The following is a 24115-nucleotide window of genomic DNA, read 5'->3' as shown; positions in this document are numbered from 1 at the left end:
ATAGGTGCACGAGCAGGCCATTCGGCCCTTCAAGCCAGCACTGCCATTCAATGTTATCATGGCTGATCATCCCCAATCAGTACCCCGTTCCTGCCTTCTCCCCATATCCCCCTGACTCCGCTATTTTTAAGAGCCCTATCTAGCTCTCTCTTGAAAGCTTGGTATTCGCATTCGTTATGGAATTTGTTATTGCCAAGAACAATCTCGGAACCGAACACAGACAGAAAACGCTGGAGTAACTCAGCGGGTCAGGCAGCGTCTCTGGAGAAAAGGAATAGCTGACGTTTCGAGTCGAAACACTTCTTCAGAATGAAGAAAGATCCCAACTCAAGGGACCCACCCCTCTATTTTCTCCAGAGATGTTGCCTGTCCCACTGAGTTACTCCTGCACTTTGTGTCTATAAACCAGCATCTGCAGTTCCTTCCCCACTCAAGGATCAGTAGAAGTTACATTTAAGCGAGTCATCACCCCGCTCAAAAAAAGAGTCACAATCAGATTTATAGAATACAAAATAATCTCTCAACTCGATGGGACTTTGGATAAAAGATGTAGCATTAATGGTGGCAATAACATTGTCCTCAAAAGGCAGCGGGAATAGATGTTTAATTTGCCAACAAACTCTTGTTATTGACATTTGTAAGCAGTAAAAAGATTCCCAAGGCAGCCCGGATGTGAGGAGTACAGAAATGATATTTCAGTGTCATGGATGATAGAGAGGGAATAGCTTTCACATGCCTCACCTTCCTCATTGATGTTCCACCTTGCCTGTCAATTCCAGCACTTGCATACCTGCGGATAGACAAACAGACCCTTTTAGAGCAGAAACTTCAGGTGGGTATAACACATCCCAATGCAGCTTTAGCTGAAGAAAAGCATTGTTAACTTAATCGGACCTGATGGCTTCACTGAATTCATCTACTTCAGGCTTAGTTCACAAAGAAATGGTAATTGTTTAACCTAAACTAAAGGCACAAAGTGCTGGAGTAACCCAGTGGGTCATGCAGCATCTCTGGAGAACATGAAAACATGAGGTAGATAGACATAAAACGCTGGAGTAACTCAGCGGGTCAGACAGCAGCTCCGGAGATGCTGCCTGTCCCACTGAGTTACTCCAGCACTTTGTATCGAACTACGGTGTAAACCAGCATCTGCAGTTCCTTCCTACACATGAATACATGACGTTTTGGGTCAGACCATTCATTAGACTGTTTCTTGAGTTCAAAGAAGGGTCTCTGAACTGAGCATAACGGGGAACTGTGTTTAAGAAGAAACTGCAGATGCTGGAAAATCGAAGGTACACAAAAATGCTGGAGAAACTCAGCGGGTGCAGCAGCATCTATGGAGCGAAGGAAATAGGCAACGTTTCGGGACGAAACGTTGCCTATTTCCTTCGCTCCATAGATGCCGCTGCACCCGCTGAGTTTCTCCAGCATTTTTGTGTACCTTCGGGGTACTGACTGGGGATGATCAGCCATGATCACATTGAATGGCGGTGCTGGCTCGAAGGGCCCGAATGGCCTACTCCTGCACCTATTGTCTATTGTCTATAACTCAAACATCTCCAATCCAAGTTGAGAAGGGTTGCTGCCTGACCCGCTGAGTTACTCCAGTAATGAGTGTCCACTAATGCTGGGCGCCGGGCCTCACACAAGCACGTCTACAGAAGGGGGATGATAATCTGATGAAAACAATTCACGTCGAAATCAATGCTGGTGACACAACTTGCAGCGATAGACGGGTTAGCCTGCATTAGGACAGTCTGACGCGGCAGAATGATGAAACATTGCACTATCCTCAAACCCATTACAAAAGCACATCAAGCAAATCAATATCTAATTTCATGCTGAATCCTGATTGAAATGGAAAGCGAGATGGAAATGTAAAATAGGTGCGATTCAGATTTGTGGAACTGTTCAGGCCCATGATTATTTATTTATTGTATGATCTTGCTCAATCAGAGATATGTCTCAGCTTTGCCATCAGAGTTTGATAAACTTCCTCACAGTCCGACATTCCCTGAGGTTGTACTTGAAGAAATGTTTCATCTGCCGTGATTTTACTGGAGCCGGCTTCCTTTACAATCCCATTATTATTTATTTTGTCAAGTCCGTGAGAAATAAAAGGGCACATTTTCTTTCATATTTATGGCCAAAGTGTTTTGAAAGTCATCGCAATGGAATTGCACATAAAATTAAAATATAGCCGTGCCAAGCTGTAGGATTTCATTTTGGAAAGCAGACAAATATATCAAATTTGGGACCTATCCAACGATTCTATAGTTTGCAATCTTGCCCCTGGTTATTTTGTGCACATGAAGCACTAACACACATGGGGAATCAGATATCTGCGGAGTTTAGTGCCCACAACAAGTGCAGCTTCTCTGAGGATTGCTGCTCTATTGTGGAGGAGATGCTAGTCGTGCTGAGATGCTGAGAGGTCAGCTGTGTGAGGGGCCGTGCCCCAGACAGGGTCACCCACGGCAGACCGGTCCAGTCAGAGGTCCCTGACAACCAGCGGCCCAAGAACAATACCTCAATGGTGGAATGGGCGGAGAAAGGTGGGCGACCGGAGGGTGAAGACCACCAGGGCTGAGAAGGTGGAGGAGGGAGAGACTCCAACTGTGGTAGAGTCCACGGCATTAGACAATAGACAATAGACAATAGGTGCAGGAGTAGGCCGTTCAGCCCTTCGAGCCAGCACCGCCATTCAATGTGATCATGGCTGATCATCCACAATCAGTACCCCGTTCCTGCCTTTTCCCCATATCCCCTGACTCCGCTATCTTTAAGAGCTCTATCTAGCTCTCTCGTGAAAGTATCCAGGGAACCGGCCTCCACCACTCTCTGAGGCAGAGAATTCCACAGACTCACCACTGTCTGTGAGAAAAAGTGCTTCCTCATCTCCGTTCTAAATGGTTTACCCCTTAATCTTAATCTGTGGCCCCTGGCTCTGGACTCCCCCAACATCGGGAACATGTTTCCTGCCTCTAGCGTGTCCAAGCCCTTAATAATCTTATATGTTTCAATAAGATAGCCTCTCATCCTTCTAAACTCCAGAGTGTACAAGCCCAGCTGCTCCATTCTCTCAGCATATGACAGTCCCGCCAACCCGGGAATTAACCTCGTGAACCTACGCTGCACTCCCTCAATAGCAAGAATGTCCTTCCTCAAATGAGGGTACCAAAACTGCACACAATACTCCAGGTGTGGTCTCACTAGGGCTCTGTACAACTACAGAAGGACCTCTTTGCTCTATAGACACAGACCTTGATCTGTCTGCCAACGATTGTGTGGTGGCTGTCCGTGCACCACACGGTTCCAAACCTCTTCTTGTTTAGTTTGGTTTCGTTTAGAGATACAGCATGGAAACAGGCCCACCACACCGCCCATCCATCATCCGTTCACTCTCGTTCTATGTTATCCCACTATCCAATCCATTCCCTACACACCAGGGGCAATTTACAGCCTACAAACCCACATGTCTTTGGGATGCGGGAGGAAACCAGAGCATCTGGAGAAAACCCGCGAGGTCACAGGGGCAACGTGCAAACTCCACACAGACAGCAACCAAGGTCAGGGTGGAACCTGGTCTCTGGTGCAGTGAGGTAGTGGCACTACCAGCTTCGCCACCGTGTCATTCTCAGGCATCCACCCAGAGGGCCGTACCGTGGCTCCTGGATCGGCTTTTATACTTTATTTTATAGAAACGGCACGGAAACAGGCCCTTCGGCCCACCGAGCCCGTGCCGACCAGCGATCCCCGCACACTAACACTATCCTACACACACTAGGGACAATATACAATTATACCGTCAATTAGCCTAAAAATCCGCACGTCTTTGGCGTGTGGGAGTAATCCGGAGATCCCGGAGAAAACTCACACAGGTCACGGGGAGAATGCACAAACTCCGTACAGACAGCGCCCGTAGTCTGGATGGAACCTGGACTCTAGCGCTGTGAGGCAGCAACTCTACCGCTGCACCACCGTGCCGCCCTCTTCAGCCATCCCACGGAAAGGACCCACAAGGAAGACAATCAAACTCAGCTCCAAGTGATCGCCGGTCATGTTATCTGAGTGTCTCGTGTGTGAAGTAAGGTTGTGCATGAGAAGCCACCTCGATTACAGGTGTCAGGGGTTACGGGGAGAAGGCAGGAGAATGGGGTTGGAGGGGAGAGATAGACCAGCCATGATTGAATGGAGGAGTAGACTTAATGGGCCGAACAGCCTAATTATAGACGATAGACAATTGACAACAGGTGCAGGAGCAGGCCATTCGGCCCTTCGAGCCAGCACCGCCATTCAATGTGATCATGGCTGATCATCCCCAATCAGTACCCCATTCCTGCCTTCTCCCCATATCGCCTGACTCCGCTATTTTTAAGAGCCCTATCTAGCTCGCTCTTGAAAGCATCCAGAGAACCCGCCTCCATCGCCCTCTGAGACAGAGAATTCCACAGACTCACCACTCTCTGTGAGAAAATGTGTTTCCTCGTCTCTGTTCTAAATGGCTTACCCCATAGCAACTTACTGTGATACAATGAGACTCTGCATGGTGACATGCTGAGGTATAGAACAGTTCATAAGTTCCCGGAGCAGAATTAGGCCTTTCGGTCCATCAAGTCCACTCCGTCATTCAATCATGGCTGATCTATCTCTCCCTCCCAACCCCACTCTCCTGCCTTCTCCCCGTAACCCCTGACACCCGTAATAATCAAGAATCTGTGAATCTACGCCTTAAAAATATCTATTGACCCCAAGGGATCTCAGTTGTGTGATGAATTTGCCACAATTACACTACAGAGTCTATGGGAGTCAATGAATGAGTCAGATTCCGATTTGAGTCTGGGATTTTTGCCAGCATTTTGGGAGCATATTACACCAATTAGTCTGTTTTATAATCTATCCGCTGCTTGAAAGAGACTGAATAAACCAGGTCTCTTTTTAACATGGGATTGTAAGGTTTTCACATTTATATGTAACGAATCACAAATTGATATCCCACTGCAGACAGGGTAGTTAAAAATACAGGGTTGTGAAATATTCAACTTACATGTGAATTCCAGCAGTCAGTCGTACATATAAAACACCGCCAATTATAATTGCTTCTGGCATGAGCTAAAGTCGTACAGTGTGTAAGTAGGAAGGAACTGCAGGTGCTGGTTTAAATCGAAGAAAGACACAACATGGTGGAGTAACTCAGCGGGACAGGCAGCATCTCTGGAGAGAAGGAATGGGTGACGTTTCAGACTGAAGTCTGAAGAAGGGTCTCGACCCGAAACATCACCTATTCCTTCGCTCTATAGATGCTGCCTCACCCGTGGAGTTTCTCCAGCATTTTTGTCTACTTTAATAATAATAATAATAAATTTTATTTATGGGCGCCTTTCAAGAGTCTCAAGGACACCTTACAAAAATTTAGCAGGTAGAGGAAAAACATGTAAGGGGAATGAAATAAATAGTAGAGACATGACTAGTACACAAATTAAAGACAGAATTCAATTCAAAACACAATATGAGGCAATTCATGCACAGATGAAAAGGGAGGGGGACGTGGGGCTAAGGATAGGCAGAGGTGAAGAGATGGGTCTTGAGGCGGGACTGGAAGATGGTGAGGGACACGGAATTGCGGATCAGTTGGGGGAGGGAGTTCCAGAGCCTGGGAGCAGCCCTGGAGAAGGCTCTGACGTTATTCTGAAGGATCAGGAAAACCTCGTTACATTTTTTTAATTAAAGGAATCGTTCCAAAGAAATGTTGACCAGCCGGTAATCCAGATTCCGTCATGGAGTCAAACAGCACGGAGAGAGGCCCATCGGCCCAAATTGCCCATGCCAAACTAAATGCCCCATCTACACTAGTCCCACCTGCCTGTGTTTGGCTCATATCCTAGTACCTGCCTCAACTGCCTCCTGTGGCAGCTGGTTCCATACACCCACCACCCTCTGCATAAACGCAACAAAAACATCCCAACTGTAATATAGTATCCCAACTTCCATAAGCTAACTTTGTCTGATGAAGGCCAGTGTTTTAAAAGTCCTCTTACCACCGTAAAGGGGCTGTCCCACTTGGGCGACCTAATTGGTGAGTTTAGAAGAGTTTAGGAGAGTTTGAAAAAATGTCATGTTGAAGACCTCTTTCGACTATGTTGAAGACCAGCTACGACTAGCTACGACTAGCTACGACTAGCTACGACTAGCTACGACTAGCTACGACTAGCTACGACCAGCTACGACCAGCTACGACTAGCTACGACCAGCTACGACCAGCTACGACTAACCGGGAAAATTGGTCACCGAATAGTGGAGAGTGAAGACGACCTCCATCGATCTCCTTCGACCTCCCTTTGACTATGATGAAGACTATCTACGACTACCTTCGACTACCCTCGATTACCTACGACTAACATGACGACCTACTACGACTAAACCTACGAGTAAAAAAAGTATTGATTTTTTCCATGGCGACCTTTTTTTACTCGCGGGCATTTTTTAACATATTGAAAAAACCGCCGCGACCTAGCTGAGGCCTCGAGTACGCGGAGACCACTCTCGAGTATGAAGGAGAGTTACGAAGACCTCCTACGACCTTGTGTCGACCATGCTGCGAGTATGAGTCGAGGGCAAACTCGCCAGAACTCGCGGATTAGATCGCCCAAGTGGGGCAGGCCCTTAACTACTTGTGATGCCACTTTCATGGAACTGTACATTTGTATTCCTAGATCCCGCTGCTCTGCGACACTCCCCTTGGCCCAGCCATTCATTGTGAAGATCCTGCCCTGGTTTGACTTCCCACGATGCAACACCTCACGCTTACCTCTTTAAACTCCATCAATCATTCCTCAGCCCACACGCCCAACTGATCAAGATCCTGCTGAACATTTTGGATACCCACCTTCACCATGTACGAAACCACCCACTTTAGTGTGATCTGCAATCTTGTTATCACGCCTTGCACATTCTCAACCAAATCATTGATATGAACCACAAACAGCAATGGCCCCAGTACGATCCCTGAGTCACACCGCTCGTCATAACTTGTATTCACATTGTTGCTTCCTGATAACTTGACAATATGATCCTCACGCTAATCGCAGGGCTAAGGTACCGAGACCCGAACGTCACCCATTCCTTCTCTCCAGAGAGGCTGCCTGTCCCACTGAGTTACTCCAGCTTCATGTGTCTATCTTTTATTAGAATGGTTCCTGGAATGAATTTGGTCGAAAGACCATGAAAGACAGGTATTTTTTCACTGAGCATGAGGAAGATTAGGAAGAGATTTAGCAGGGTTTAAAATAATGAAGGTTTCGAACGGAGTGATAAAAGGAAACTTACTGTGCTGGAAAGAGTGTCGAGAGGATTTACGGGGATATCACCAGGACTCAAGAGCTAAGCTAAACTACAACGTCCCCCCTGGCAGCGCATTCCAAGCACCCACCAAACATTCCAAACATTGTTCTACATTCTATCTATAAAAAACTTGCCCCACACATTTATTTTAAATATTGACCTTCTCACCTTAAAGTTACTCCATCTGATCTTTGACATTCCCACCCTGGAACAAAATACATTCTAGCTATTTACCATATCTACGCCTTGCATAATCTTATCTACTCCTCTCAACCTCTGACGTTCCAGAGAAAACAATCCAAGCTTGTTCAAGTTCCCCATATAGAAAGATAGAAAGATAGAAAATAGGTGCAGGAGTAGGCCATTCGGCCCTTCGAGCCTGCACCGCCATTTAATATGATCATGGCTGATCATCCAACTCAGTATCCCATACCTGCCTTCTCTCCATACCCCTGATCCCTTTAGCCACAAGGGCCACATCTAACTCCCTCTTAAATCCAGCCAATGAACTGGCCTCAACTACCTTCTGTGGCAGAGAATTCCACAGATTCACCACTCTCTGTGTAAAAAATGATTTTCTCATCTCGGTCCTAAAAGACTTCCCTCTTATCCTTAAACTGTGACCCCTTGTTCTGGACTTCCCCAACATCGGGAACAATCTTCCTGCATCTAGCCTGTCCAACCCCTTAAGAATTTTGTAAGTTTCTATAAGATCCCCCCTCAATCTTCTAAATTCTAGCGACTACAAGCCGAGTCTATCCAGTCTTTCTTCATATGAAAGTCCTGCCATCCCAGGAATCAGTCTGGTGAACCTTCTCTGTACTCCCTCTATGGCAAAAATGTCTTTCACCTTACATAGCTAACACCTTCTAATCCAAGCATTGTTCTTGTAAACTTCTTCTGCACCCTCTCCATCGAGGCCATGTCCTTCCCATAGTGGGGTGGCCTCTCTCTACACACAGCACTCCAGATGTGGCTGAACCTAAGCTTTCTCGTGACTTCCTGACTCTTACATTGAATGGGCCACACAAGCATTCCATCTGCTTTCTTTACCATACTGTCTACGTGCTTTGCCACTTTCAGGGAGCGATGTACTTGGTCTCTGTCTCCCTGTAGATCCGTGTTGTGAAAGGACATCTCTGGAGAACATCTATACTTCTGTGATTTACCTACAAGTTAAAATTTGGGTTTGTTAAACTATTTTTGGAAGTTTCATCCAAGCTGGGATGAGACCTTTCAGATGTAGGGCAGCACGGTGGCGCAGTGGTAGAGTTGCTGCCTCACAGCGCCAGAGACCCAGTTTCGATCCTGACTACCGGTCGATCCTGACTACCGGTGCTGTCTGTACGGAGTTTGCAGGTTCTTCCCTGTGACTGCGTGGGTTTTCCCCAGGTGCTCCGGTTTCCTCCCAGATTCCAAAGACGTGCAGGTTTGTAGTAAGAATTGTAAATTGTCCCTAGTGTGTTGGATAGTGGTGGTGTACGGGGTGATCGCTGGTCGGCACAGACTCGGTGGGTTGAAGGCACCGTTTCCACGCTGTATCTCTAAACTAAACCAAAAACGATATAGAATGTTTTGTTTATCCTTAAGGGACCCGCACTCTGCTTAAGCTGCGTCGTTTATGGTTCATTTTATGCTGCTCCCACGGGTAAAACAGTTCCCTGGCTACAGGGGAGCATGGTGTAATGCTATAAGCTCACACACAACACAAGGAACAGTTAAACCTGGCACTGAGGTTTGACATGACTGTGAACAGAGCACAATTTGCAATTTAAATCCATGTGAACATGTTACAGCACATGACCAAGCCTGCTGTAGCAATGTGGGAAAAATCACTGTCATATTTGATCCAAATTAACCTTTTCACAATTGCATTCCAGCCCAGAGGGTCTTTACATGACACCAGACAACCCTCATCAGAGTTCACAAACTCTCTCGGTCTGAAGGAGGGTCTCGACCCGGAAGATCACGTGTCCATGTTCTCCAGAGATGTATGTATACCTGTCCCGCTGAGTTACTCCAGCACTTTGTGTCCTTCTTCACAAACTCCCTGAAGCTTGTGCACTGGTATTAGTCAGATGGCAAGATCTCTAAGTGGACTCCTGGCCATACGAGTGAGGTGAAGAGCGAAATATCAGTGAGCCTGATGTCAAGTACAAATAAAAAACAAACTCATCTGAGACTGATGTTATTTTCTGCGCCGATGTTTACGGCGTTGGTTTACAGAGACTGCACAGAAACAGACCCTTCGGCCCACCGAGTCCGCGCCGACCAGCGATCCCCGCACGCTGACACCATCCTACACACACTAAGGACAATTTTACATTTACACCAAGCCAATTTACCGTTTTTGGGGCGTGGGAGAAAACCGAAGATGTCGGAGGAAACTATTGCAAGTCAGAGGGAGAAGGTACAAACTCCGTACAGACAGCACCCGTAGTGGGGATCGAACCCGGGTCTCTCTGGCGCCATGAGGCAGCAACTCTGCCGCTGTGCCACCGTGCCGCCCGATCATTCCTGTCATTCCAAACCCACAATGAAGATGAGGGAATATTGCAACGTTCATTTCAGCTATTTGATCCAAATTGCCTTTCCTGAAATCTTTGTTTTTTCTTGTGTGGTGTTGGGTTCTAACCAGTTACCTGCTGGTTAGAACCAGCTTTTTTTTTTAAATTTTGAAGATACATTTTATTTAGAATTGGAAATAGCTACAAAATAAACCTTGGGCAAAAGGTGGTCACACATTCTCAGTGACCAGACATTCAATATGTCATACTCAGGAGAGAGTCACTTCACACAATCTTATACCTTCCTTTACACAATGTGCCATTGCCAACCATGTGGCCCACTTGCTTTATTCAAAAAATAAACTTTATTCAGACTTGAAAAATATTTACAATATAAAATCCCAACACCAACTCTTCACATATTCTCAGTGTCCATTAATTCAATAGTGTTGCACCTATCTTTACACTAAACTTCTGCAGTTGTACAGAGCCCTAGTGAGACCACACCTGGAGTATTGTGTGCAGTTTTGGTCATTCTTGGACATTCTTGCTATTGAGGGAGTGCAGCGTAGGTTTACAAGGTTAATTCCCGGGATGGCGGGACTGTCATATGCTGAGAGAACGGAGCGGCTGAGCTTGTACACTCTGGAATTTAGAAGGATGAGAGGGCATCTCATTAAAACATATAAGATTGTTAAGGGCTTGGACACACTAGAGGCAGGAAACATGTTCCTGATGTTGGGGGAGTCTAGAACCAGGGGCCACAGTTTAAGAATAAGGAGTAAGCCATTTAGAACGGAGACGAGGAAACACTTTTTCTCACAGAGAGTGGCGAGTCCGTGGAATTCTCTGCCTCAGGGGGCGGTGGAAGCCGGTTCTCTGGATGCTTTCAAGAGAGAGCTAGATAGGGCTCTTAAAAATAGCGGAGTCAAGAGTACTGATTTGGGATGATCAGCCATGATCACATTGAATGGCGGTACTGGCTCGAAGGGCCAAATGGCCTACTCCTGCACTTATTGTCTATTGTCTATTGTCTATAGACACCTTGCCACTCATGTGCCCCCCCTGGGGTGATATCCCTTCCCTGTTAGAGGTTCATCTCCACTGCACCCTGCCCCCCAATGTCCAGCAGCAAAAAGCTTTTTACTGTACCTCGGTACACGTGACAATAAACTAAACTCAACTAAACTCAAAAACTCAACTCAGTCTGAAGAAGGGTTTCGGCCCGAAACGTTGCCTATTTCCTTCGCTCCATAGATGCTGCTGCACCCGCTGAGTTTCTCCAGCATTATTGTACCTTCAAAAACTCAACATTGTCTGTTCCGAACACGATGTCAAGACCAACTCTCGTCTGCCTGCACATACCCCTCCCTGAAGAACGGTCTCGACCCAAAACGTCACCCATTCCTTCTCCCCAGTGATGCTGCCTGTCCCACTCAGTTGCTTCAGCATTTTGTGCCTATCTTTGGTGTAAACCAGCATCTGCAGTTCCCTTCTTCAGATATCCCTCCATTCCCTGCTTATACATGTGTCTATCCAAAAATCCTTTAAATGTCACTAATGTTTCTGCCTCGACCACCACCCTCTGTGGAACAAACCCTGCCCCGCACATCTCCTTTAAACTCTGCCCCTCTCACCTTAAAACAATGCTCTCTAGCGTTTGATTTTTCCATCCTTGGGATGTTTAGAGGGATATGGAGCAAATGCCGACAAAGTGGACTAGCTTAGATGGGGCATGTTGGTCAGTGTGGACAAGTTGGACTGAAGGGCCTGTTCCCGTGCTGTAGGTCTCTATCCCTCGAAACCAATAAATGCCTAAAAATTCTTGAAGACCCAAATTAATACACGTGGAGAGCAATTTGTCTTGTAGTCAGCGTCATATCACTTCACTCACTCAAAAAATACTTGCAAGCATAAACGTTAAAATAGTCTGAAGATGGACACAAAGTGCTGGAGTAACTCAACAGGTCAGGCAGCATCTCTGAAGAAAATGAACGGGTGACGTTTCGGGTCGGGACCTGAAGAAAGGTACCCGACCCGAAACGTCAATTATCCTTTTCCTCCAGAGATGCTGCCTGACCCGCTGAGTTATCCGTAGAAACCAGCAGTTCTGCAGTTCTTTGTTTCGACATTAAAATAGCCTGGTTTCTTCTTCTTGCGTATGGCGTGCACAGCCTAACGTTGCAGGACAACTTGTTCTATTTGATCTTATTTGATTGTGCACGCCAGATTGATTGCATTCGTCAAAGCAGGGCGGACCACAATAGCCTGGTTTGAGTTGACTTTGGATCACATTAACATGCTCTCTCTGCTTGCGTGAAAACGATTCTTCTTATACACTTTCAATCAATCATAACTGGAGAAGCATAAGGGAAGGGAAAGATTTACCTGTCTGTCTCCCCAACAATAGAATCCCCTGCTCGCTGCAACAACAAAAGATGGAAAGAGAGAGAAAAGAAAAAGCTGTTAAAAGATTTTACCAGGAATGTAACCGTCCCCATTTCCCATCATGAAACGTTCATCCCGAACCACGCCGGCATTCCGGAAACATCAGCTGACAAAGCGCTGCAGGTTAGAACAGCACCAACAGAGGAGAAACGAGCTGTAACCCGAGAAATACCTGCCTGCCACATCCACACCTCAATGCAGCGAGCTGTCAGGCCACATCACTGTTCACACGCTCCATCTATTGTTAGTCAGTCTTAACACAGAGTGCTGGAGTAACTCCGAAAGGGATGCTGCCTGACCCGCTGAGTTACTCAGCACTCTGAGTCTTCTTTAGTAAACCATTATCTGCAGTTCCTTGTTGCTCAGTTTGTGGGTCACCACAGCCTCAACTCTATTTCATGACGAGTTTTTCTTGATTAGTACGGGTGTCAGGAGAGGCAGGAGAATGCGGTTTGGGATGGAGAGATGGGTCCGCCATGATTCAATGGCGGAGTAGACTTGCTGGGCTGAATGTCCTAATTCTGCTCTCATTAACTTATAACTTATGGTTGCACCGAGAGCTGGCGACACGGATCGCTGGAGCAGCGGTGGAGCACATCGACAGCAACACCAGGCCCGGCCCACCCTGGCAACACCGGCCTACTGCCACCGCCAGGACAACAGTTTAGATTGAGGTTTATTATTATTGTTTAAGGGCGGCACGATGGCGCAGAGGTGGAGTCGCTGCCTAAGGGAGTACAGAGAAGGTTCACCAGACTGATTCCTGGGATGTCAGGACTTTCATATGCAGAAAGACTGGATAGACTCGGCTTATACTTGCTAGAATTTTAGGAGATTGAGGGGGGATCTTATAGAAACTTACAAAATTCTTAAGGGGTTGGACAGGCTAGATGCAGGAAGATTGTTCCCGATGTTGGGGATGTCCAGAACAAGGGGTCACAGTTTAAGGATAAGGGGGAAATCTTTTAGGACCAAGATGAGAAAAACATTTTTCACACAGAGAGTGGTGAATCTCTGGAACTCTCTGCCACAGAAGGTAGTTGAGGCCAGTTCAATGGCTATATTTAAGAGGGAGTTAGATGTGGCCCTTGTGGCTAAAGGGAGCAGGGGGTATGGAGAGAAGGCAGGTACAGGATACTGAGTTGGATGATCAGCCATGATCATATTGAATGGCGGTGCAGGCTCGAAGGGCCGAATGGCCTACTCCTGCACCTATTATCTATGCTTCTATGTTTCTAACACCGTTAGAGTCCCGGGTTCAATCCTGACTGCGGGTGCTGTCTGTACCGAGTCACGTTCTCCCCGTGACCTGCGTGGCTTTTCTCCGGGTGCTCCTGTTTCCTCCCACAGTCTAAAGACGTGTGGGTTTGTGGATTAATTGGCTTTGTATAGTTGTAAATTGTCAACAGACAATAGACAATAAGTGCAGGAGGAGGCGATTCGGCCCTTCGAGCCAGCACCGCCATTCAATGTGATCATGGCTGATCATCCCCAATCAGTACCCCGTTCCTGCCTTCTCCCCATATCCCCTGACTCCGCTATCTTTAAGAGCCCTATCTAGCTCTCTCTTGAAAGCATCCAGAGAATCTGCCTCCACTGCCCTCTGAGGCAGAGAATTCCACAGACTCACCACTCTCTGTGAGAAAAAGTGTTCCCTCGTCTCCGTTCTAAATGGTTTACTCCTTATTCTTAAACTGTGGCCCCTGGTTCTTGTCTCCCCCCAAACCTGTCCCTAGAGTGTATTGGATAGCGTTAGTGTGCGGGGGTCGATGGTCGGCGCGGACTCGGTGGGCCAAAGGGCCTGGTCCTGTCCTGTATCTCTAAACTAAGTTAAACTAAACATGTTCCGAGGTACAGTGAAACGCTTTGTTTTGCATGCTATCCAATCACTTCAGATATTACTATACAAATGCAATCGAGTGAAACACAAGTGCGAAGGTGGAGATACAGAGAGCAGGATAGAATAGGAATCATGACAGCAGATGTAGGGGATGTAGAAGGAATGACCTTGACTCAAAGATGTCCTGCAGTACGGCCCATTCACCAAGTGGAGTGGTTTACTTAATTACAATTCCTCCATTTGCTCTGTGGAAGGATGCGTTCACTCATTCTCGCTGATACATGGCCCAGGAATCCTGAAGCTTCCAATGACCAGTGACCTTCTGATGAGAACATCCAGTCATCATCATAGAGACACAGCATGGAAACAGCCCCCTCAGCCCAACTCAGCCATGCCGACCAAAATGCCCCATCTAGGCTGGTCCCATTTGCTCAGCATTGTAGAGCATCAGTTCCACAGACCAAGTGCCATGTCCACACTGTGGCAGAGGCGAATCGGACAGTAAAGATTGAAAAGACTCGGCTTGTATTCACTGGAGTTTAGAAGGATGAGGGGGTTCTTATAGAAACATATACAATTATAAAAGGACTGGACAAGCTAGATGCAGGAAAAATTTTCCCAATGTTGGCCGAGTTCAGAACCAGGGGCCACAGTCTTAGAATAAAGGGGAGGCCATTTAAGACTGAGGTGAGAAAAAACTTTTTCACCCAGAGAGTTGTGCATTTGTGGAATTTCTGCCACAGAGGGCAGTGGAGGCCAAGTCACTGGATGGATTTAAAAGAGAGTTAGATAGAGCTCTAGGGGCTAGTGGAATCTGGGGAGAAAGCAGGCACGGGTTATTGATTGGGGACGATCAGCCATGATCACAGTGAATGGCGGTGCAGGCTCGAAGGGCCGAATGGCCGCCTCCTGCACCTATTTTCTATGTTTCTAGTCCACTTGCTTATCAGAAGCACGATAACAGAAGAGAATCTGGTGGTGCACGCATTCAAGCTCCTGTACCTTCTGCCCGATAGGTGCTGGGAGAAAAGGAATGACCTTTAAGGCCAAAGTTAGCCTGTCTATTTTTGGGAACTTTGAAACTTGATGGATGCAAGATGGCGCTGGAAACATGGCACCTTTCTTTGGGAAGGACGTTCCTTTAGGAAGGGGATGAGAAGGAATTTATTTAGTCGGAAGGTGGTGAAACTGTGGAATTCTTTGCCACTGAAGGCTGTGGAGTTAGAGATAGATAGATTCTTGATTAGTACGGGTGTCTGGGGTTATGGAGAGAAGGCAGGAGAATGGGGTTAGGAGGGAGAGATAGATCAGCCATGATTAAATGGCAGAGCAGACTTGATGGGCCGAATGGCCTAATTCTGTTCTGATCACTCATGACCTTATGACCTTATGACCTTATGGTGCATCTGTGTAATCTACTATCCTTACACTACAACAGTTGCCCTCCTGTGCTCAGCTAGGATAGTGCTTATGTCCAATGGGATTTTCACTTCAGCTTATTGTCACGTGTACTGAGGTACAGTGAAAAGCTTTTGTTGCGTGCTGACCAGTCAGCGGAAAGACAACACATGCGGACACGCTGGAGGCAGGAAACATGTTCCCGATGTTGGGGGAGTCCAGAACAAGGGGCCACAGTTTAAGAATAAGGAGAAAGCCATTTAGAACGGAGGCGAGGAAACGCTTTTGGGCAGAACAGTGGCACAGCGGGTAGAGCTGCTGCCTCACGATGCCACAGGCCTGGGTTCGATCCTGACCTCGGGTGCTGTCTGTGAGAAGTTTGCACATTCTCACAATTCTCTTTTTCACACAGAGAGTGGTGAGTCTGTGGAATTCTCTGCCTCAGAGGGCGGTGGAGGCCGGTTCTCTGGATGCTTTCAAGAGAGAGTGAGATAGGGCTCTTAAAGATAGTGGAGTCAAGGGATATGGAGAGAAGGCAGGAACGGGGTACTGATTGGGGATGATCAGCCATGATCACATTGAATGGCGGTGCTGGCTCAAAGAATGGGGTGAACACACATTTGGTGAACACACATTTCACTGTGCCAACTGGCACATGTGACAAATAAATGTATCTTGTATCTAATGTATCTTGATTGGGGATGATCAGCCATGATCACACTGGCTCGAAGGGCCGAATGGCCTACACCTGCGCCTATTGTCTATTGTCTATTGGAACAACAGAATGTCACAGTATCTAGCTCCGTGTGACAATAAGCTGCCATTGAACCATTGAGTGAGTCATTGAATGTGCGGATGTTGTGCTCTCCCCTCTCTGGGCCCTGCAATAATACATTTTCATTTACCTGGGGGATTGAGTTCCATAGCTCTTTCTGAATAAATTGGAATTGTCGAGATAAGACCCGATTTTTTTTGTGCAGGGAAACCGTCTTTGTTCCGAACTTCCTGTGACTTTTATCAGGCAATCTGTGACCAATCAAGGAATGCCTCTTGGAATGAAAAGCAGTCTTTAACAAAGTGAAAGTGGAATGCTAATTAAACCGCTTCTGGTGCCAGGCACAGATCAGGCAAGCACTGTGCTAACGAGATCATTAAACCCAAAGCACATAAACACACAGCCTTGTCCCGATGCCGGGGAAACCTGTAGGACTACACGCCACTCCGGCTGGTTGAAACTACGTCACAATTGGATGATATTTTTATAAAGGCCCTGGTCACACGGCCTTTATAAAAATGCCATCCAATTGTAGGAAAAGGTCCTGCATTAGTAGACGTGACATTTATAACTATACAGTTCTGGATTGCACCCTGAAGATGGCATTCCGTCAATGCAGCTCTTCCCACCGCTTTTCAAGCCATAACCCATTTATTTCTGGGCAGTGACGAGCTTCGAGTCTCAGTTCAGTTTAGCTTTAGGCAGCATCTATGGAGCGAAGGAATAGGTGACGTTTCGGGTCGAGACCCTTCTTCAGACTGATGTGGGGGTAGTGGGGGGGGGTGAAGAAGAAAGGAAGAGGCGGAGACAGTGGGCTGAGGGAGAGCTGGTAAGGGGATGAGAGAAAGCAAGGACTACCTGAAATTGGAGAAGTCAATGTTCATACCGCTGGGGTGTAAACTACTCAAGCGAAATATGAGATGCTGCTCCTCCAATTTGCGGTGGGACTCACTCTGGCCATGGAGGAGGCCCAGGACAGAAAGGTCAGATACGGAATGGGAGGGGGAGTTGAAGTGCTGAGCCACCGGGAGATCAGGTTCATTAATGCAGACAGTGCGGAGGTGTTGGGCCTAAACGTCACCTATTCCTTCGCTCCACAGATGCTGCCTCACCCGCTGCGTTTCTCCAGCATTTTTGTCTACCTTCGATTTCTCCAGCAATTGCAGTTCTTCCTTAAACAATTCACAAAGGAGAGTTGTTTCAACAATGGATTGTATGTTATAATCTGCTCTGCCAAAAACAAGTCACTTTCCTTCTGAGATCTAACGGGAGCTTTGATCTATTGTACTTGCTGAACCCAGCACTTTTCTACACAAGTGTATTAATAGAATATTACTATGTTCCCCCTCCAACCTCTCTAATCCGTTAAAGCTGCAGGTTTGCCCACGCAATTATTAAAATAACCACATCACTTTTTTTCCCCTCAACATGTGACTTATGCAAATAATTGTCCCCACATCAAAAGATGAATCTTCTCAGCACCGAGATGCAACAATAGCTGTTCATCGCCTCTGTCTTCATGCACGACATTTGAGACTGATTTGAGACAGAAAAGGGCATTTACAACTCATTAACACCCGAGGACACTAATTTTAATAGAATGATCTTTTCTGAGACGGTTTTAGTGTCGTTTATTTCCATTGTTCTTTGATAATATCTCCTAATAACAAATTATTACGTTGTATTGTTAATTCTGCAATGATGTTATAATTATAAAAACTGTACTAATTATGGGCTCAGAGTTATCGTTCATTTCAGTCTATTGGCTGAAATTCCATTCACACTGTTCAACAATGTAATGCTTTGAACACTTATTTTGAACCGCTGCTACAGAGGGCAGTGATTCACAGTTCTGCAGCAAACAATACCTTCCCCGTTTAGAAAAGAATTTGCATTCTGCAGAAATGAATGCTGTGTAACATCCTGCATAACCTCAGTGGACAGAACAGTCGTTGAATGTTGATCTTTAGTAATCATACACACATATGGCCTATGAATGTAATCCTGCAGAACATTGAATGAGACAGGTACACAAAATTGCTGGGGAAACTCAGCGGGTGCAGCAGCATCTATGGAGCGAAGGAAATAGGCGACGTTTCGGGCCGAAACCCTTCTTCAGACGACAGTACTGGCCCTTCGGCCCACGATGCCTGTGCTGACCATAATGCCAAATAACATCATCCCATCTGGCCGTACATGGTCCTTATCGCTCCAGCTCCTCCCTGATCATCTTCCTGTGCAAAAGCCTCCTAAATTTTAGTTTAGTTTAGTTTAGTTTAGTAATACAGCGAGGAAAAAGGCCCTTCGGCCCACCGGCTCCGCGCCCACCAGCGATCCCCGCGCACTAACACTATCCCACACACTAGGATATTTTTCCATTTGCCAGGCCAATTTACCTACACTCCGTCTTTGGAGTGGGGGAGGAAACGGAAGATCTCGGAAAAAAACCCACGCAGGTCACGGGGAGAACGTAAAACTCCGTACAGACAGCACCCGTGGTCGGGTTCGAGCCCGGGTCACGGGCGCTGCAAGGGCTATAAGGCGGCAACTCTACCGCTGCGCCACCGTGCCATGTTGCTGTTCTATCTGCTTCCACCATTTCCCACACCCCTGGCAGCACGTTCCAGGCACCCACTAATTTCTGTGTCAAAAACATACCTCCTTCAACCGTACCCCCTCTCACCTTGAAGCCACGCCCTCTAGTATTTAACATTTTCACCCTGGGTAAAAAAGGTTCTGACTGTCTACCCTATCTATGCCTCTCGTAATTTTATATACTTCTGTCAGGACTCTCCTCAAACTCCGACGCTCCAGGGAAAACATTCCAAGTTTGTCCAACCTCTCATTGTAGCCAACACTCTCTCAAGAGGTTTGCCGAATATAAAACATAATAATGTTCCCTTTGTGTCTCTGTCGCTGTGTGCTACGATAGTCCATCCTCTAGTACCCACTGGTGACCTTCATAGGCTCAAGTACTTCCTAATTTCCCCAGTCAGCACCTTTAACTGAGGATATCTGCCAGTTACAGAGGTGTGTGTGAGAGAGAGTGAGAGAGGGAGAGGGAGAGAGCTGGAGAGAGACAGAATGTGGAGGAAGGAGCTGCAGATGATAGTTTAAACTGAAGATAGACACAAAATGCTGGAGTAACTCAGCGGGTCAGGCAGCATCTCCGGAGAGAAGGAATGGGTGACGTTTCAGGTCGAGAGACATCACCCATTCCTTCTCTCCGGAGATGCTGCCTGACCCGCTGAGTTACTCCAGCATTTTGTGTCTATCATCGAGAGGGAGACTGAGACAGTTTCAATGGAGAACCTGCATACGTGTCAGTTTAGTGGGGATCTTGTGTATGTGACAGTTTGATTGAGGTCCTGAGTGTGTGACAGTTTCTGCAGGTGAGATGCAAGGAACAACAGATGGACACAAAGTGCTGCAGTAACGTGGTGGGTCAGGCAGCATCTCTGGAGGGTGTGGATGGGTGATGTTTGGGGTGGGGTTCATCAGCGGAGTATGTCAGTGGGTTTGGGTGGTCTACCCACACAAGACTGATAGCTGCTGGATCAGAGCGTCAGCAGTAAAATCCAGTCATCCACGGAGGACCACAGATGCTGCTGTTTCAGTCTTTGCCTACTTAGCACAAACTGAATGAAAGACGATTCATTCATCCGGCTAATTTGCATTAAATGGCGTATAAGATTCTTGATGAAGGCACTTCAAATGGTAAATATATCCTTGTTAACTGTTCTTTATAAACTGGAAAAACATTGCAGTGGCTACTTGTGCTAGCCCTGGTAGCGTTCATGACTTTCTCCGAGTTTTCTCCAGGTTCATGGGTTTTCTCCGGGTGCTCCGGTTTCATAAGTTCATAAGTAATAGGAGCAGATATAGACCATTCAGACCATCAAGTCTACTCCGCCATTCAATCATGGCTGATCTATCTCTCCCTCCTAACTCCATTCTCCTGCCTTCTCCCCATAACCTCTGACACCCGTACTAATCAAGAATCTATCTGTCTCTGCCTTAAAAATATCAGTGACTAGGCCTCCATATTTACTCCCACATCTCTAAGACGTGCGGGTTTGTAGGTCAATTGGCTTCTGTAAATTGTGCCTTCTGAACCTTCTGAGTTTTGTAGTCGGCAGGGCAGTACTCTGCATATCGCCAACTTGGACAATTTTACATTTTTATCAAGCCAATTAATTAAGCCGACTAACCTACAAACCTGCACGTCTTTGGAGTGTGGGAGGAAACCGAAGATCTCGGAGAAAACCCACGCAGATCACGGGGAGAACCTACAAACTCCATACAGACAGCACCCGTAGTCGGGATCGAACCCGGGTCTCTGGCGCTGCATTTTTGCTGTAAGGCAGCAACTCTACCGCTGTGCACCGTGACTGTCCACGTGTGTGTAGGATAGAACTAGTGTACGGCTGATCGTTGTCCGGCACAGACTCGGTGGGCCGAAGGGCCTGTATCCACGCTGTATCTCCACTGAACCAAACAAAATTTAAATCTATGACCATGAGGCGAGGGGAATGAATTGTTCGGATGCCAAAGTGGACAGTTAATAAACTCCGCCTGACAATAGACAATAGGTGCAGGAGTAGGCCATTCAACCCTTCAAGCCAGCACCGCCATTCAATGTGATCATGGCTGATCCTCCACAATCAGTACCCCGTTCCTGCCTTCTCCCCATATCCCCTGACTCCGCTATCCTTAAGAGCCCTATCTAGCTCCCTCTTGAAAGTATCCAGAGAACCGGCCTCCACCACCCTCTGAGGCAGAGAATTCCACAGACTCACAACTCTCTGTGTGAAAAAATGTTTCCTCATCTCCGTTTTAAATGGCTTACCCCTTATTCTTGAACTGTGGCCCCTGGTTCTGGACTCCCCCAACATCGGGAACATGTTTCCTGCCTCTAGCGAGTCCAAACTCTTAATAATCTTATATGTTTCAATAAGATTCCCTCTCATCCTTCTAAACTCCAGAGTGTAGAAGCCCAGCTGCTCCATTCTCTCAGCATATGACAGTCCCGCCAATCCGGGAATTAACCTTGTAAACCTACACTGCACTCCCTCAATAGCAAGAATGTCCTTCCTCAAATTAGGGGACCAAAATTGCACACAATACTCCAGGTGTGGTCTCACAGATTTTGGAAAATCACGGCCTCTTATGAGGAGATTCTCTCTGCATAAAATTAAATCGACGCAAGTCATCTGAGCTGAAGATCATCATGTTCAAATTTCTGATGCGTTGTGAATTGTCTGACAGATGAGCTCTGGGGAAATACTTCATCGAAACATTTATCCTCATATATTAACAGAATTGGAATCGTGACAGAAGAGATCAGCTCCAGGACTTCCACATATATATTTATATCAGAACACCCACAGCCACAGCTGAAAGCAGCTCCTGCTTGGAAAGGAGTTTATGACGCTATTGATCAAAATCATTCATATGTTTTGGTCTCCCTGCTGTTAGAAGGATAGTTATTAAGCTGCAAAGAGTGCAGAGATGATTTATGAAGATGTTGCCCAGAATCTCATGCAGAGAAATGTGAGGTGTTGCATTGTGGGAAGTCTAACAAGGGCAGGACCTACACAGTGAATGGTAGGCCTCTGGGTAGTGTTGTAGAGCAGAGGGATCTAGGAGTACAGGAGCATGGTTCTTTGAAGGTCGAGTCGCAGGTACATAAGGTGGTCAACAGGCTTTTTGTACATTGGCTTTCATCAGTCAGAGTATTGAATATAGAAGTTGGGAGGTCATGTTGCAGTTGTATAAGATGTTGGTGAGGCCGCATTTAGAGTATTGTGTTCAGTTCTGGGCACCATGTTATAGGAAAGACATTGTCAAGCTGGAAACGATACAGAGAAGATTTACGAGGAAGTTGCCAGGACTAGAGGGTGTGAGCTATAGGGAGAGGTTGAGTATGCTGGGTCTCTATTCCTTGGAACACAGAAGGATGAGGGGTGATCTTATAGAGGTGTATAAAATCATAAGAGGAATAGATTGGGTAGTTGCACAGAGTCTCATGTCCAGAGTGGGTGAATCGAGGACCAGAGGACATAGGTTTAAGGTGAAGGAGAAACAATTTGATAGGTAGCTTTTTCACGCAAAGGGTGGTGGGAATATGGAACAAGCTGCCAGAGGAGGTAGTTGAGGCTGGGACTAACCCAACAATTAAGAAACAGTTAGACGGGTACATGGATAGGGCAATTTGTATGGGCCAAATGCGGGCAGGTGGAACTAGTGTAAATGGGTCATGTTGGCCAGTGTGGGCATGTTGGGCCGAAGGGCCTGTTTCCACACTGGTACACAAAATTGCTGGAGGAACTCAGCGGGTGCAGCAGCATCTATGGAGCGAAGGAAATAGGCGACGTTTCGGGCCGAAACCCTTCTTCAGGCCCGAAACGCCTATTTCCTTCGCTCCATAGATGCTGCTGCACCCGCTGAGTTCCTCCAGCAATTTTGTGTACCTTCGATATTCCAGCATCTGCAGTTCCCTTTTGAACTGTTTCCACACTGTATTGCTGTATCACTCTATGCTTCCATGGCTGGAAGGTCTGAGCTATGAGGGAAAGATTGGGCAGGGTTGGACTTTATTCTTTGGAGGGCAGGATGCTGAGGGGTAATCTTGTGAAGGGATATAACATCATGAGGGGAATAATGAAGGTGAATTTACAGAATCTTTTACCCAGAGTAGGGGAATCAAGAACCAGAGGACAGGGGGTTAGTAATACAATTAAACCTAAAACCTAATCACCAAGAAGAGCTCAATGGCTATCCCACACATTGAGAGGCAAATTATTAATTTAAGCAGAACTCAGTATTAGACTCGGGCTGAGAAGGGAGACATGGTTCAAGAATCTTATTGCTCCAAGCGATTCCAAGCTGTTGACATGAGAGAACACTGGAGGATAGCACATGAGCTCCCAGATCCTTTCACCCCTGAGAGAACGTGTTTGACTCCTGGTCAGGATGACAATCTCGCCAGAAGCTGCCGTGTTTTGGACTGGTTTCATCGGACGCTGAGCGTGAAAGGGGGGGGCGAGTGTGTAATGGAGGGGGAAGAACAAAGGACAGAGGAGGACTTGGTGTGGGGGGAGCGGTGTGACGGGGGGGGTGGGGGGGGGGGGGGAAGGGAAGGGGGGAAGGGCGGAGAATAAAGGAGGACCTGTACTTTGTAACTTTGTAAGCCCCCCTTTATCGGTGACTATTTGCAAGCAAAGAAATGTCACTGAGGCTTGTCACATATGACAATAAAGTCTAAAGTAAGCTAAAGTAACCATTGCTCTATTATATTTAATATTATCAGATTATTACTAATAATTAGTAACCCCACACTGGAAAGTTGGTTCTATAAGGAAGCACTAACATTCATAACATTGAATATTAATTATACACTCAGTTTCATTTAGATTCAAAGTTTCCATTTACTTTGTCGAAAAGGGCCTTGAACATTAAGAGGTCGATAAATGTTTCCCCAACTCACCTTAAAGTTCTGTTCTCTGGTCCTCGATTCCCCTACTCTGGGCAATAGACTCTGTTCATTTACCCGAACTATTCCTCTCATGATTTTGTACACTTCTATAACCTCTATAGAATTAAGGGACGGGAAAGACTTATGTGAGAATTTTCCATGTGTTCTCTGGGAACAGCTGCTGAATGGCAGGATTCAACAATGCAAAAAAATAAACAAATGTGTTTCAAAGGCAGATATGGAAGTAATGAAGGATTTGGATATGCAAATAAACCAGTGTAAGAAAGGTCATAGATTTCCATTGTACATACAAGCTTCTCTTCTGG

General features: G+C 46.5%; 1 protein-coding gene across 1 annotated transcript in view; it reads right to left on the bottom strand.

Moving 5' to 3' along the window:
• Positions 1-24115, bottom strand: part of LOC116979239 (connector enhancer of kinase suppressor of ras 2-like) — a 355767-nt gene that overhangs the window by 61401 nt on the left and 270251 nt on the right. The window contains exons 13-14 of the mRNA XM_033030831.1: positions 12240-12274; positions 742-790 (exon numbers count right to left, since the gene is read on the bottom strand). Of these exons, the coding sequence (XP_032886722.1) occupies positions 742-790; positions 12240-12274 (84 nt within the window). The remainder of the gene's footprint in view (positions 1-741; positions 791-12239; positions 12275-24115) is intronic.

This window comes from Amblyraja radiata, chromosome 12 (genome assembly GCF_010909765.2).
Source record: "Amblyraja radiata isolate CabotCenter1 chromosome 12, sAmbRad1.1.pri, whole genome shotgun sequence".
Taxonomy (NCBI): Eukaryota; Metazoa; Chordata; class Chondrichthyes; order Rajiformes; family Rajidae; genus Amblyraja; species Amblyraja radiata.
Note: the sequence above shows the minus strand (reverse complement) of the source record. Positions and strands in the feature narration are given on the sequence as shown.